At 37.5% G+C, this 15,942-nt stretch overlaps 1 protein-coding gene across 1 annotated transcript; it reads right to left on the minus strand.

The window, feature by feature from the left end:
* Positions 1-600: 600 nt before the first annotated feature.
* Positions 601-10,195, minus strand: LOC140757800 (synaptic vesicle glycoprotein 2A-like). Its single transcript, XM_073093672.1, has 10 exons — positions 10,081-10,195; positions 7,163-7,360; positions 4,939-5,101; positions 4,411-4,592; positions 3,871-4,055; positions 3,479-3,630; positions 2,745-2,960; positions 2,192-2,377; positions 1,405-1,532; positions 601-656 (listed from the first exon to the last, which is right to left on the minus strand). The coding sequence occupies exons 1-10, from the start codon at positions 10,193-10,195 to the stop codon at positions 601-603; spliced, it is 1,581 nt and encodes a 526-aa protein (XP_072949773.1).
* Between the last annotated feature and the right edge of the window lie 5,747 nt (positions 10,196-15,942).

Genomic DNA, 15,942 nt, shown 5'->3' on the forward strand with positions numbered 1-15,942 from the left:
ATCTTTTATCTGTTAATATTACGTCACCAAACATTATAATTGTGGCCTTGCTATTCTTTTAAGCCTCGTAAGAAATGATCAAGTCACTAATTTCTAACTATTTATTTTGTGTCTTTGTACAACATGTACTTATACCTAAGAATACTTAATTTTTATTTTACAATTTTAACAGTTTTTAATACCATTAACATTAAATTCGTCATACATATACAATTTATTGGATACAAACGAGTTCGTTTACATTTAAACAATACCCGTCGAATTTAAAAGACTTGAAATTGTAATAATAATCGCAAATTAAACAGACAAAAAAAAATTTTTATTTATTTTAAATGTTTTATTTATTTTATATCGATTAATTTACTTGTGTTTTAAATTTATTTTTGTGTTGTGATTTTTCTTCTTGTGTAATGCTTAGTAAGTTAACGTTCGAAAATAAACATACCTATCTTATGAAAAAATAAGTATATATTTTTAATTCCAGTCGTTTTAAACACAGACTTGTTTCTTTATTTACAAATATTGTGAGTACATAGAAATTGATTTGTATAGTTATTTACAGCGTATGTTTACATACTTTTGATTTTTTTATTTTGAAAATCATTCTAATTTCTTCAATGTAGTGTTTGGCAACAGGAAGCATGCCACTCCAGTAACTGAAAGACAAAATAATATATGCTTAAATATAACAATGATGTTCATAATATTATATCATCATAACTATGTTTAAAATGTTGTGTATGTTACTCCTAAGCGTCTGACAAAACTATTATAGCAATGAACATTGTTTAAGAAATTTGATTGAAACTGATTCAGGCAAGGTTGGATGCTCTAAAATCTTTACAGTTTATTATGTATTATTAAAGTAAAGGTGGTAGAACCCTTTGCGGTTCGACTCCGGCGGCACCACCGCCACATCTATTTCTACCTAATAACAGCAGTGTTAGGCGCTGCTGTGTTCCGGTTTGAAGGGTGTGGTAAGGGAGACAGACTTTTCGGAGGCGTTCCAGCTTAGTCCTCAGGGGTAGCGGCGCATCTGTGGCCGACCTCAGGTAGGAATATCTAATCCTATCTGGGGTTGATTACAAATGTCCATGGGCGGCAGTAGCCACTTACCATCAGGTGGATTGCATGCTCGTCTGCTACTCCTACATTACAAAAAAAAAATGACTAAATGTAGAATATGTGATATTTTCTGTATCATATACTATCTTAATGTGATCACTCGATTAGAGCTGTGTCAAAAAGGTCAAACAAATAAAAAATTGATAGTACGAAGCCTTCCGTGTGCGGGTTACTGATTTTTTCATTTTCCAATTATGTTTGACGAAATTAAAATTAAGGTTTTATTTAAGAACGTTAATAGATGGCGTTGGCGTGGCGTTAAATACAAAATAGTGTTACCTGCTAGTACGAGAGCGATGGTGAGGAACGGTGGGTAGCAACCGTAGTCTATGAGTGCTGCGAAGATAACAGACCCGGACACTGTGCCAATCCTGCCTGTCATCAGAAATGTAGCCAAACCCATGACCCTGAGAAAATGACAAAAATTGATATTTAATAAAACTATTATTTGTAATATATGTTACGGCATAAAAGGATTGCTAAGTCCAACATGTATTTTTGAGTGCTTGACAGTCCATTGATATCTGGAACCAAGTCCAATGAGATGGAAGCCCCATATGATAGGAAAAGTCAGTGGTAGGCAAGGAGTTATGTATTCATTTCATCTACCATTTCACATTTACAAGAATTAGTCTACTGCCACCTACGGACGTCTGTAATCGACCCGAAATAAAATTGGATTCCTCCGTAAGGTCAGCTATAGGTGCGCAATTACCTTTGAGGACCACGGTGGAACCCCTGACAGGAGACCTGACCTGACCTGAGAGTGGACAGGGATAGCGAGTGCTGCCCAACTATTTCGCCTCGCTAAAGATCGAAGGAAGTTTGCAGAATTGACGGCCAACCTTCGCTAGTCGGAGAGGCACTTTAAGAAGAAGAAGTGGAACCCCTCCCACCAATGGTGTGACTCATTCATTAGGCTGAAATAGATGGGGCGTAGGTGTCGTCCGCGTAGAACAAATACATACATACCTACATACATAGATACAACCCAAGCTAATAAAAGCGTGTTAAAAAGGGTCACCTCGATACCTAATTATATTTAACTAATCTTTTTAATAATTACCTGAGTGAAGTAGGGAACAAATCCACACAGATGCTGGAGAGAGAGGCGCCGTATAAGGAAGCGAAGGCAAGGCCGACTGTGGTCATTGCCATCACCGTATACGCATCCGCGCCTAATAGTGGCAATAGAGCCACGAATAAGCCACTGATCAGTCCACATGAAGCTGCTACCGTCTTTTTACCGCATCTAGGAAAAGAAGCTGATGTAATATTTTACCTAATAGAACCATTTGATCTTGTGGATAGATTAAAGTTTTAATTTTAAATTATCAGGACCAATCTCCATAATCTATAATATGTAGTTATGTAATAAAAAAACGAAGACAATAAGATTATAATCCGAAATATGGATCAAGGATTGGACGAAAAACGAATTTAGTGAATGAAATAGCACCATTTCATTCACTGAAAATTACGCGGACAAATTCTGAATTTTGCAGACATTCTGCTGCAGACCAGCAGTGATCAGCATTGCTTCAAAACTCTATCATAGTTCAAGTTTGTCATTTTATAACGAGAATATCGACGAACATAAAAAAACATGATTAACTTACTTGTTCACCAAAGCTCCTCCAATCCCAAAAGTGATAACAGAGCCGGTTCCAACGATCACGCTCTGTAAGTACGTGATCATGTCTGTGTTTATAGGTTTACAGGCTTCCTCCACGGCGTCTACTGGAGCCGGGGCGATGGCTGAGCATAGACTCGTGGCATTCTCGGTTCCGATCATGGCAGCCAGTTGTGGGTACCAGAGACGGAGCGTGTTTGTGCTGGAATTAGAGCAAACATGAAATAAATAATGAAGATAGGTAGAAGTACAAATGCAGTGTAAAGATAAGGTTTTCGCTAGCGCTTTAGACATCTTTTATGAGATTCACGTAACGCAGAGTGCTACTTGAAGCTAATCTAGTGCGTTGTAGTGCAAACTCTTTGATTAATTGTAAATAATATTAAAATTTGAGTACTTTTAATAAACTAAAGCTTGGACAAATAAAGCTCACAACCGAAAAACGTGGCGTACATTGGAAGAGACCTGCATTCAGCAGTGGGTAGCGAATAGTTGAGAAGGAAGAAGAAGAAGATTTTTAATAAAACGTTTACTACGTACTTCTTAAAGTTTTATGTTTAATTTTACTAAATACATATTCAAATTGTGACAATGGTTCCAAATTAGTTAATCTGATATATCAACAAGCACATAATATGTAGAATTTAGATGTCACGAAGCGACCTCTTGGCACGTTTTCATAAGTAACTGCAGACAGTAAAATTTTACGCGGTACTTTACCCAAACATGCAGCCAGAGTGAATAAAGCAAATAAGAAGAAGCCACGTGACGTGAGGTGGTTTGAACAGGGGTGCGAATTGAGCGCACCCACCCTTCAGTGCTTCCATCCCTCGACCTTGCTGCTCTGTTTTCTCTTTTACTAATCTCGTGATCTGGAATCAAAAGGTACCTGCTATTAAAAAAGAAGTGTATGAAGTTCGACTGGGGAGGCCACATCTATTTCTCGTGCCAAGGAGTTCTGCGTTTCAGTGGAAGGTTGTGTTGAAACTTCACGTAAAACCTCTGTTCTATATATCCATATGTTGGAGTGACCATTTATCATTAGGTGAACTGCTTGCTCATCAAGCTGATTACACAAATGGACAATAACAGAAATAATTAATAAAATTTACCGAATATTTGTCAGCAGGTTGACATGTATTCATCCTGTATATGTTCTGGAAGACTTTCAGCGCCTCTTCGTTCCTGCCGCGGGACATGAGGAACTTGGGGCTCTCTGGCAGCGGCACGAAGGAGAGGCCGGTGATAATGGGCGCCATGGCAGTCGCAAATAGGAAGATGTTCCATGAATGTATCACTGCAAGGAAAATAGATTTTGATAACATCTTACTATCATGAGAAATGAATGAAAAATTAAATATTTTTTTAACTATAATTTAACTGCAGCATTGGTGAATGAGAAGCAATGCGTGAAGTTGGGTAACAGCGAGAATGCTCGGTTCTTGAATTTTTCAAGGCGCTCCCTATTTTTTAAAGCATTCGGCTAAAGCGTTAATTCTTGTTAGAGGTTTTTTGTTGGACCTTTCTACAATTTCACAGTCCTGGTTAACAACCCTGCTACCAAAAAGTTAGACATAATGCATGGCAGTGGTGCTGCTGCCAGGAATTTATAATGAGGTTTGGTTATATATTAAATCAGTGGCTATACTAACCGTATTTATTGCCAAACAGGGCGAACTCCCAATTCTGCGTGAGGATGGCCCAGGCCAGCATCGGCAGGGTGATATTGGCAAATGTGTAAAAGAGGCTTGTCAGTACAATTACACGGGCTCGCAGTTCAGTTCGGTGGAGTTCTGCCAGGTATGAGATTAGCACAGCGAAGGGACCATTGAACCTGAAATGTATTAAAGGGCTGCAATACTTGTTGTGGATGTTGAGGAGCGCGTGGCTCTCATATATAATATTCCGGTTAGAAAAGTGCGATTTTAAATCACATAAATAATAAGAGCCCTTTATATATAGGATTGTGTGTAAGTATACCTATCCGTAGCAGTACATCACGGACCGCCTAAGGTTTCTTGGTCACATAGTTTCTGGGTGATAGACATACAGACGGCAGACGATGGATGAGTGATATTTGTCTATATTGGGTCGATGCATGAAGACAGCAGTACCTAAAGCATTCATTATTTTGAAAAAAAAAGGATAATTATGATTATAGATCCAAAAAAAGTACTTACAGAAACCCAGACATGAACCTTGTGACGAGCAGCGTAGTGAAGTTTTGGCTCATCGCAGCGGCTATCTCCGTTACCCCGGAGCCCAGGAAACCCCAAATGAGGATGCGTCTGCGGCCCAGGGTGTCTGAGAGGAACCCCCATACTAAGGCTGATGATACCATACCTGGGATTAAACATGACATATTTTAGCAAATGGACAAAGAGACGCCACCATTATATTTAATGGTTTTCTTTATTATGTTACAGTCGTAATGAAATTTTAGGAAATGTCTTTGAATAATTAAACAAGGGCCTTATTTTGGAAGCAATATTGTATTAATATTTGTATCATTTAACATGAACAACCCCAATTACGAGTAAGGGACAGCCCTACATGTTAAGGCTGCATCGCGCCAGCCCTACACCGTGCTCACGCTGCATTGTGCCTTCGCGGAACGGCCAACGCTGACGAGGCGCGTCGCTCGGGCAGGTGGCCGTCCGCCATGGAAACAGTTCGCCTCGATCACGGAAAGTGACTTTACCTATCACATCATATATTTTTGTTACAAGTTGTGTAAAATTTATATAAACCTATTAATTCGTTCGCGAAATAGACTATTTCGATTATTTCCTCGACGCCCAGCTCCCATAACTGGGATGTAAATTCATACCACTTCTCCTGAAAACTTAAATTATAATATCGAATTACATAATATTTCGATTAGAAACACTGCAATATGAGGAGTGATCAGAAATATATTATGTTGCGTTGTAAAAATATTTATCTTAGACTTTTTATCATTGTATGATTAGAGATTTTAGCAAATTTGTGATAAAACAAAAATCTCAGTGGCTGTTTTCCTAAAATATTTCATCATGTAGATACTATTTGCTTTTAAGCAAAACAAACTTGTCGTTCAGTAAACACAATCTAATTTGTATGCTTATATGTTTATTTAATTTGGAGACATACGAGTATATACGTGTTTTGGTGTTTTCTGCACAAATATTGATTGGCACGGCACTCGCGTGATTGTGGTTCGAGGGGCTTTCAGAATCTTGCGTAATAATTGTATTTAAAGAATGTATTACTCGTATTATTATAATAAAAAGAAAAGGTGTCCGAAGCAAGAAGGGTTTACTCTTCACGTACTAGGAGAAGAGAGGAGAAAATACTTTAGGAGATTTCACTTAGGGTCATCTGAAATCAACCTCGGCAAATGTAGATAAGCTCCCCCAAGTGAATCCCCGGTAAACCAAGTTTGGCATAGATCACAGGTCACCGGTTGCCACTAAAATGTGTATTCATCCACCAATCGGCATATGAGGAGCATGAAGACCTCCAGGCCTTCAAGTCTTTCAACGAGGGAAGAACGCCGTGCTCAGCAGCGTGACATAAAAAGTTTTAATCGATGTGATTGGTAAAGAGCGCTATATTTATTGAATTCCTTTATAGACTTGTGTTAGACTGTTGAGAACGCCTACATCCGGGCTGAAGAAGAAGAATATGTATGTATTTATATGTCAATCTTTGGCACTTCACGAATTTTAACATAATGAGGTGTTATTGGTTGTTTTTTGTTTTATCATAATTCTCTATTCCATGATTTCCATGTTTTAGTTTCACACGGCTTTATATCATCTCTTTGCACCATGATGCTGCTTACAAAAGTATTGTTTAAATATATAGTTGTATAACAGAATTATTTGATGTTGACACAACTTTAAATAACTTTGTGTACATTCATGACATTTTTATTATAACAACATGTGTTTATTTAAAGCGCGTTTTAAAGTTTTATTTATTTTCGAAGTAGAATTAATCTTTTTATAAATATTAGTAGAGGTTTTAGTAAATACGGCATACATACATATATATGTAATTTATATTATTGTTTATGTAAGAGGTCATTTACCTAATAAGGTTCTAATACTGATTGATTAACAATCAGAAAATATTTTTTATTTCACCACCATCATCCCCACTTCTGCGCTATAACAGCTAGTGTTAAGAGTTGCTGAGTTTTAGTTTGAAGGGTATGTTAACAGCTACAAGGCATTCGGGGGGTAAAACAGACTTTTGTCTGACCGCAGGTTATTTTTTTCCTATTTGGTGTTATTATCAATTCGCTCGAAAGCAGATATTCATTTCTTAATAGTGATTCAATTATTAATTTTAATGTTTATTGGTTTATTGTGGTAAATATAAATAGGAACCTAATATACTCTATCCATGAAGTGTTACCTCCATAGGAGATGGCATTGAGAGTGCCCATGTCGAGAAGTCTCAGCTGCATGTCACACTGCGCCCTGGTGAAGATGTAGGAGGTGGAGCTGGTGACGGAGGTGGCGCTCCAGAAGGCGGGCAGCGTGCACAGCATCAGCGCGATGTTGAACCGGCCGTATCCTGTCGCTGCGATTGCTGTCTCGAAGTCTGCTGGCTCTGAATAAAAATCATTTATTAGAGAACCAGACCTTATTTTTTTCGAGTTTCCGAGTTTTTTTTCCTTCATAATATTTCAAATTCAAACAAGCATCTGTACACAGTAATTTTACACCTTAAAAGAAAAAAAATGTTTTTAAAACATAATGTCCAAACTTTTTTGCAAATTAAGTGCAAAATTTTCAATTATTTCAAATCTGCTGCTATTTGTGTTTGAAATGTTTTACTGGTAAGACTAAACAAATTATACATTTTCTGCGTAATTCTCGCATTGTTTTGTTTACTTGTGATTGTAAGAGTTAAAAAATGGGAAAGCATCCAAAAGATTGAACAGATGTTAAATTGGAAATGACACATCACCAGAAACGTCGAATAATTAGTCATTTATAAAAACAAAAAGTCAACTACTTAAATATAATAACTGAAAAGGTAAGTAACGTAGCCTACGTCATTTTCGCAATTTAGACGAATCCAGCGACATCTCATGTGTTAAAATCATACTACCTAAGTATATACATACCTTTTTCTTTTTTTTTATTTACGAGGGGGAAACCTTCAAAAGGTACCCGACGATGTGGGAGCGACGCCGGGTTATGTGGGATTCTTACCGCACTAAAACCCCCCCGGTGGCCATCCTCAACGCTTGTTGGAGAACTCCGGGATCTCCGACGGAACGCAACCGGAGTCCTCCAAGCGCGATGCCCCGATCGGGCTCTGCCCTGGGGGAGCATTTTTCGCTCCTCCCGCACCATTTGGTGTACACGACGCTGTGACCACACATACCGCCGTCCTTCCCGGGATCGCTTACTGAACGGCTAGAGCTCCCACTCTTGCCGCCCGCAACCCCGGAAGCCCCCTTTTAGTCGCCTCTTACGACAGGCAGGAGTTACCGTAGCCCTATTCTAGTCCCGGAACTACAGGGACAAAGTACGAGTATATACATACCTACGCTCGAAAATAATGCCCTCCTGAGTTCAATAAAAATATTGTTTACTAAAATAAGCCAAACTTGGTTGAGTACATGTTAAGAACTCATATCAAATCGGGCCACTCTTGTTCCCCTCTTTAAGTTTACTACCCATTCTCCCAGGTGTTCAATCCGAAGGTCGCGAGAGTGTCCATAAATACAATAGTACTTTACGAGCGATAAAGCAATTGACATTACGTATCCAGATCTCGGCTGGCATCTCTCCAGAATTCGGGATATAACCAGACTGGGTTGAGACGTATTTTGTTTTGATCGCGTATAGGATGATTTTACTTTTTCGAGCCATTTCAGAATTTGTCACAGAAATCAAACAAATGCATCATAGGCTGGTTGTCCTATCACACTGTAAAGTGAAGTTTATGTGATGGTAATTAGCACGAAACACGAAACAATTAAGTATTTAATTAGTAAAACAGTAGTTTTACCTGAATATGAATACAGACTGCAAATTGTCTAACCTAAATTTTAGTTCTACCTGTGGTTTACCATAGCTATGTGGATAGTCCTGCGGACAAAGTGACTGCCTCACCACAACCTACAAACATAACGCAACAGCACTTAACACTTAAGCCGGAAAAATACATTGAGGTGGAGTCTCCACAGTTATACATTAAACAGTTCTAGAATTTGTAAGAAGTTCGAAACTTTACCTGTTGTTATAATGGGGAAAAAATGACGTAATATAGGTAATTCCAAATTTATTTGGATCAAAACTGATTATGATATAATACTTATTATATCATATATAGATACCTACATAAGACTGATATATTTATAGAATAGGTTAGCAGTAGGTACTGGGGAAATTTTAGTATTTTCTAAATTCTCTCCATTGCACAGACAAATCCATATTGCAATAGAATTTAAATCCCATCCTCTCCATTTAACCCCGCCTTTATTCTCTTATTGTAATATGTCTATTCATTTGCTTTCTTGTTATCTTAATGATCTCACCCGTTGACTCCTAAAGGATCTGGAAAGCTGGCAGCTGTCCAGAAACCGGGATATAAGCAGACCACAGTGAGACGTATGTTTTGATTGGGATTTCGATATTATTGGAATGTTTTCGTTGCTGCACATTTTGAAGGTGACAAAAATTTATCATGTCTCAGGTCGAGGTTGTGTTATTTAGTGTTATTCAGTATTCTTTATTGATGCTGCATAAATAAATGTTTTTTGAAATATAAATTAAATGTAAAATAAATTTTACGTAAAAGGAATGCTCCAAAAAATTACATTTAATCTTCTTTTAAATCTTATTTTTACATTTCTTCTTTAATTATTTTATGAGACTTGTTGCACAGAAAATTTCTTGTGGAACATTATTATTGGCAGGCATTTGAACTAGAATGTGCTACATAATTATTGTAGTGCAGTTCCAGCGGCACCACCGCCACACCTACTTCTACCTACTAACAGCAGCAGTGTTAGGCGCTGTGTACAAAGCATTATTTTCAGGGCATCTAACCAACCTTCAGTAGCACCCTAATCTTATTTTAGGTTAATTAAAGATATCCTTGGGCGGTAATAGCCAATCACCTTCAGGTGGACTATATTATGTTCGTTTGCTATTTTTAAATAAAACATATTTGTATTAATGGATAGTGGATAGTCTAAATAAGAAATAGAAAAGGAATTCTGGATACCATCGATCAACTAATATGCCAGTGAGCACAGAGTTCTCAACTCATACGAGTACCTTAATACTAAGTAATAAAAAAATAAAGAGTACCTTGTCCTAATTTCTCCAAATTACTCGACGACAGCCCAGTAACTTTGTAAAGGTGGTCATGGGCAATCTCCTCCCTGGTCACTCGCGCCTCCACGTCCATTTTACTGTTCCCCATGTTTTCTGAAGAAGTCAGCCCATATGACTGCCTAGCAACACCCAACCGCTATTGTTACGAAATTACAGTCATAATGAGATGATATCTGTTGCGATGTTATATCTATGTTGTATATATCTCATATCTGCAAAGTTTGTACGGGGATCACAACAACAAACAATCCACTGTTTCTCCGGATGGTATCAGCAAACAGCCAACCACCACGAGAAAAGATGTTATATGTTAAAAAGATATATTGATATAGTATTTACTGATTAAATATTAATATTATACAGTGGATTCGATTGTTCGCGGAGTTGATGACTTTTGGTGGAACGACCGCTGAATTTGATTTTTAGAAAATCTTGGCTTATCGCTTCTAGTAACGATTACATTTTTAGTTTATCTCGCAGTAAGTGGGAAGCGGTTAACGTAAGGGGCGTGTCTCCACACTACAAATAGGTGTTATCTTTTATTTTAAAGCCTGGACAATATTGATATAGAGCGCTAAATTGTATACTTTCATAATAATACATTGTTATTGTATTGTTTGGTACTTTTTGTTTTCAAAAATATTTTAATATCGTTCCAAGTATTTCATTAAAATCGGAGCCTGAAAAACAAGGCCTTTTTTAAAGTCTAATTAAAGCTAATGGGGTTTTTTTTTAGAATATATAAGAGAGCGTATAGATTGCCTGCCGAGATTAGCCATAGATACATTTCTACTCTTTAGAACTAGGCTAGAATGCCTTATGTCTCAATGTCCATTAGCTTACCTTTAAACCAGAACACAGCACCGCATACTGCTCGTATAAATACTCGTATAAATCAGAGATATGTGTAAATTTGGTGCCTAACAAGTCGTCTATTGGGTTACCATCTTCAAGATATGAAGTCCATATTATTTTACAATCATATTGGTGAAATATTTCGGCTTTTCATTATATTCCTGAGGATCAAGACGTAAATGTCTACTTATGTAAATTCTTACGCAAGTTTTTGCTATAAAATCTTCCTATTCTATACGTAATACGGGATCTAAATGATGATGTCACATATGAAGATAAAACGTGTATAAATATGTACAATATTTAAATGAAATGTAAATAAATATCAGATATCAGCCTTCTGGCATACACTAGCTACATTTAAAGTTACACGATAAGTCTGAATGTTACCTCATTCAATAAATAATATTATAAAGTTTTTTTATAATATTAAGGAGCATGCAGTCCACCTGATGGTAAGTGGCTACTGCCGCCCTGTCATTAACCTGAGATAAGATTGCTACTCGAGGTTGACCGTACATGCGTTTTTACCCCCTGAGGACTAAGTTGGAACGCCTCATGTTCATATCACGGAATATCTCATACACCCCTTATAGCGGAACACAGCAGCGATCACCTATTTTTGCGCTGTTATTACGCAAAAATAGGTGTGGCGGTGATGCCGCCGGAATCGAACCACAAAGTGTTCTACCACCTGTAATTATCTAGGTATCTTGGATCAAGGCTGCTCGTCCAGCCGTGATCCAAGATACCTAAATATAGATCAAAATATAATAACATGATTAAAAAATCATTTATGAAGTACAGAGCCACGTGGAATTGTTTTATTAGTACAAATTTAAATTGTAAAAGATATTCTTCCGTATACAATTATAGAAGCAAATGTATTACAGATAGGATACGGTCCATAAGAGGCAGTTACCATCAGGTAGACTAAATACTCGTTTCTTACTTTCAATGTTATAAAAATGTAATCCATATAATTCCTTCAGAAAAAAAGTTTCCCTTGTAATTTAATTAAGACGTATTTATTTTAGTAGCACTTTTCTTGTATCAATGAAATATAAATAACTTCTTGGAGAGTTCCATTTGACATAGAAAATTTTAATCATAGCTTGGCAATGGACTGCTTCGGACTTTGTACCCTTTTAATGGAATAAACTTTGGACTGAGGATCAAAGTCCATTGTTATAGGGTTGTCAAAAGTAAGTAAAAAATATTTTGCCCTTGTGATGAGCGTGGTACAGTAATAGTTGCTATTAACACAGGGGGGCTTGCGCTCTGTTTTAAGTAAATACGGCAAGGCAAAAAGGAGGATTATAATTTTGACTGGTATTTGAAAGTGGTATAACTTTTAGGTTTGTTTCCCGCGGCACCACCGCCGCACCTTTCTGCCTGAAAACAGCAGTGTTAAGCGCTACTGTATTCTAGTTTGAAGGGTATGTTAATGAGATGTACTTTGCCGAGGGATTCGAGGAATTCCAGCTTAGTCTTCAGGAGCAGCATTAGCCACAGATAGGAATCTAATTTTATTTTATAAGTCGACTAAACATAACATTTTAAAGATTCTATTCTAACCTCTTTTCAAACTATTAAAGAAAAAAGAAAGGTGTGTAAAACAAAAGAAAAAATAATTACAATAATTAATATACTAAAATTTTACAAATTTACATATTTTTTCAAAATTTGGCAGCCCTGTGGCTTAAGCAGCACATTCATGAGTGAAGGGAAGTCGTACAAGTGTTGATTGGTGCCCACCACGCCGACCCCACGTGGACAGTGTAGTGGCGCTTCACTAAACTTACAGGAAAACTGTCACGAAAATGTTACGTCTATTGTGGTTCCGTGAGCGTGCACGAGGTTCAAATTCTAGGCACACACTTCTGATTTTTCAAAGATATGTGCGTTTTAGAATTAAACTACATATTATTAGCTTAAAACGGTGAAGGAAAACATCGCGAGGAAATCTGCATACTTGAGGAATTAAATATTCCTCAAGTATGCACATTTCAGAAAACAAGTTTTCAGATATGTGAAGTTTACAAATACGCACTTGGCCTGCGCGGTGTACTATTATAGCTTAACCCTTCCTATTCTGAGACGAGACCCTTGCCCAGCAGTGGGACGGTAGTAGGAGAGATAGATTGGTGCTTGAAATTCGACTTCCCGATCAAGTATCCGAGGTTCCACTTTCAGACACAAATAGTGTTATCTGCTGAATAGAAACCACCTTATAAGCCTGGCAAGTTCTCTTGTCTTTGCTTGAAATGTGATCATAATTAGTTTAACAATTTTGTAACTTAAGTATTCGTTGAACTACACCAAAAGTTGTTTATTTCGCGCCCCCGGTCTATAGCGAAAACAAAAATTTTAGAAATAACTAGCTGACCCTGCAAACGTTGTGTTACCATATAAATAAAAAAATGTTGAAATGATGAACAACCCTTATCACTTAGGCGTATGAAAAATAGATAGTAGCCGATTCTAAGACCAACTGAATATGCATACAAAATTTGGTGAAAATCGGTAAAGCTGTTTCGGAGGAGTACGGTAACTAACATGTGACACGAGAATTTTATATATAAGAACCAAAAGAAAATAAAGTTTGAAAGTCATTATTGAATTTTGTTTTTTTGCTAATAAAATTAAAATGCTATTATTTGATATTTCCAGAAACTATAATTCAATTCACTTAAACTAGATACACGTTTAAAGAAATCTACTTAAGAGTTGTAAAGTTTGCTAGACGCTGTCCATTCGCCGAGGTTACGAGTGACCAATGACCAACAATAACCACGCCTTGGAGCACGAAGATAAATCCAAAAATACATTTCGCCACGAGCTGACCTTCCGGCGAATTTAATCAGAGAATACCTGGGCTGGGTGACTTGTGGCCACGAGGTCCAGGGCTGTCTACTGTGGACAATTTGGTTCTTATTTATTTTACCCATTTTTTATAGAGAGAGGCAGAGGGTCCTGGGTTGGATCCCCGGCCAGATATTAGTGTGGGGCTGTGCGTGTAGAAAACGTGTTTTTATATAGAAGCTATTCTAAGGAGTTATTGTAAGGAGTGCAGTTTTTATTGTGATATTTATTTTGTTTCATATATACTTTTATTAATTGGTATTGATAACGGAATGATGATGTAATGATTTAGTTCTGCATTAGATAGAAGAGTCAGGGCTCAAGTTCCTGATTATACCTATGATATTCGTATCAGAAGTTGCGTCTTGCTTGAAAGTTGAAGATAGAAAAGCCAGGAAGATGACTGTAATCCTACTGCGGTAGCGCCTTGTAGTATCTAAAGGCCCACTCGTGGGCTTATGGGTTGTAGAAAAATATATTTGCAGGATAAAAATTATGAACATAAATAACATAAGTTGCCCGAAACTTATATGTTTTGTGCCTTTTTATGCCTTTGTTTGCAATCAATATTTTGGTCTTGTAAAAATATATTTTAGCTCTTTAGCACATTTTGAATTTGTGGAGGGAGTGCATTTTGCCAACAGCAATATCCGTAGCTTTCAATTTCCGTTTTCCAACCCTATGTTCCCCCATCCCAAGGTCACGGTAATGGCGGGCGAGTCAACAGCCCGTGTGTGCACGTCATTATGCCTCACCTCGGCTATTTGCCCACGTCACCATGCCTCATGGTGGCCACCAAGGCCGTACGTGGTCGTGATAGGGAATACTTTGCAAATAAAATCTAATGTAACAATTTAACTTGAGATGAAAGTAAAGGAATCATTTTATATCTGATGCGTTGGGATATTTATTTAGGTCAAATAATAAACGCTTTCTACACTCACAGCCCCACACTAGGATTCCCTGTGTCGTGGGTGCCATGGACACACACTTAGACAAATACACAAACACCCAGACCAAGAAACAGAAATCTAAATTCATCATTTAGACATCTGTCTGGCCGGGGATCGAACCCGGGACCCTTTGCGCATCAAACCGGTATGGTGGCCGCTCCGCCACGCGGGTCGTCAGGAGGTCGTCAAATAACAGGAGGTTTTTAGGTGTATAGCAGGTATAGTAGTGTAGAGATGGTAGAACGTGCATGCTTCAACTACACCCCACTAATTCTGCCTGAATAAAAACAACACAGCTGTGGTCTGGTTTGAAGGGAGAGATGTTTATACGAGACGTTCCAACTTAGTCTTCAGAAAGCTTATATCGATCCTAAGGACTTCCTATCTGGGGTTAATTATAGACTTTCATGGACTTAATAGTATTTACCATCATTTTTTTTATAATAAAAGACGAGCATGCAGTCCACCTGATGGTAAGTTACTACTGCCCATACTGGACATCTGTAATCAACCCCAGATAAATTGAATACCTACCTGAGGTCGGCCACAGATGCACCGCTATCCCTAACTACGATCCCCAGGTACAACCCCCAACTAAACGACTAAGCTGGAATGCCTCGGAAAAGTATGTACCCTTCAAACCACAACACAGCAGCGCTTAACACTGCTGTTATTAGGCAGAAGGTGTGACGGTGGTGTCGTGTTATGGGTATTATAAAAATGTAATCTTATGTCATGAAAGCATTACACATTTAGTACGATCAATGTCATTGTAATATTAAAAATAATGTAATGATTAATTAAGTAACAGATATGTTTACAAATTCATGTTGTTGCCATTTTGTTATTGAAGTTATTTCGAACAGGGTAGTAGCAGATTCGACAATGTCACTCGATCAAAGTACTTGGCCGGAATCGAATCTTACCCACGTATTAATGACGTTATCTAGTGATGTTACACTTTGTGTATCGATGTTATTGTTTGGTAAGATTATGTGTAAAGCTATTAACGCTGTGAACGGTAGCGATCGACGCCTGTTGTTAATATTCAATCTATCCAATGTTTTCCTACCATAGATTTGACAATTTCTTTACACTAGAGATTTTCAAACTTTGGTAGGTAGAAATGGTAAAGGAAAGTAAGCAATATTAGTATTGACTG

Source organism: Epargyreus clarus, unplaced genomic scaffold, assembly GCF_041222505.1.
Source record: "Epargyreus clarus isolate Ecla_fem2 unplaced genomic scaffold, WU_Ecla_fem_2.2 ptg000005l, whole genome shotgun sequence".
NCBI classification, from domain to species: Eukaryota; Metazoa; Arthropoda; class Insecta; order Lepidoptera; family Hesperiidae; genus Epargyreus; species Epargyreus clarus.

Bases quoted from the DNA above. Each gene is read 5' to 3' on its own strand.
- LOC140757800 (XM_073093672.1), bottom strand. From the start codon at position 10,195: ATGGGGAACAGTAAAATGGACGTGGAGGCGCGAGTGACCAGGGAGGAG. The intron at 7,361-10,080 runs GTACTCTTTATT...ATTTTTATTCAG, and splicing joins TTTGGAGAAATTAGGACAAG to AGCCAGCAGACTTCGAGACA. The intron at 4,593-4,938 runs GTAAGTACTTTT...AATACATTTCAG, and splicing joins AGGTTCATGTCTGGGTTTCT to GTTCAATGGTCCCTTCGCTG.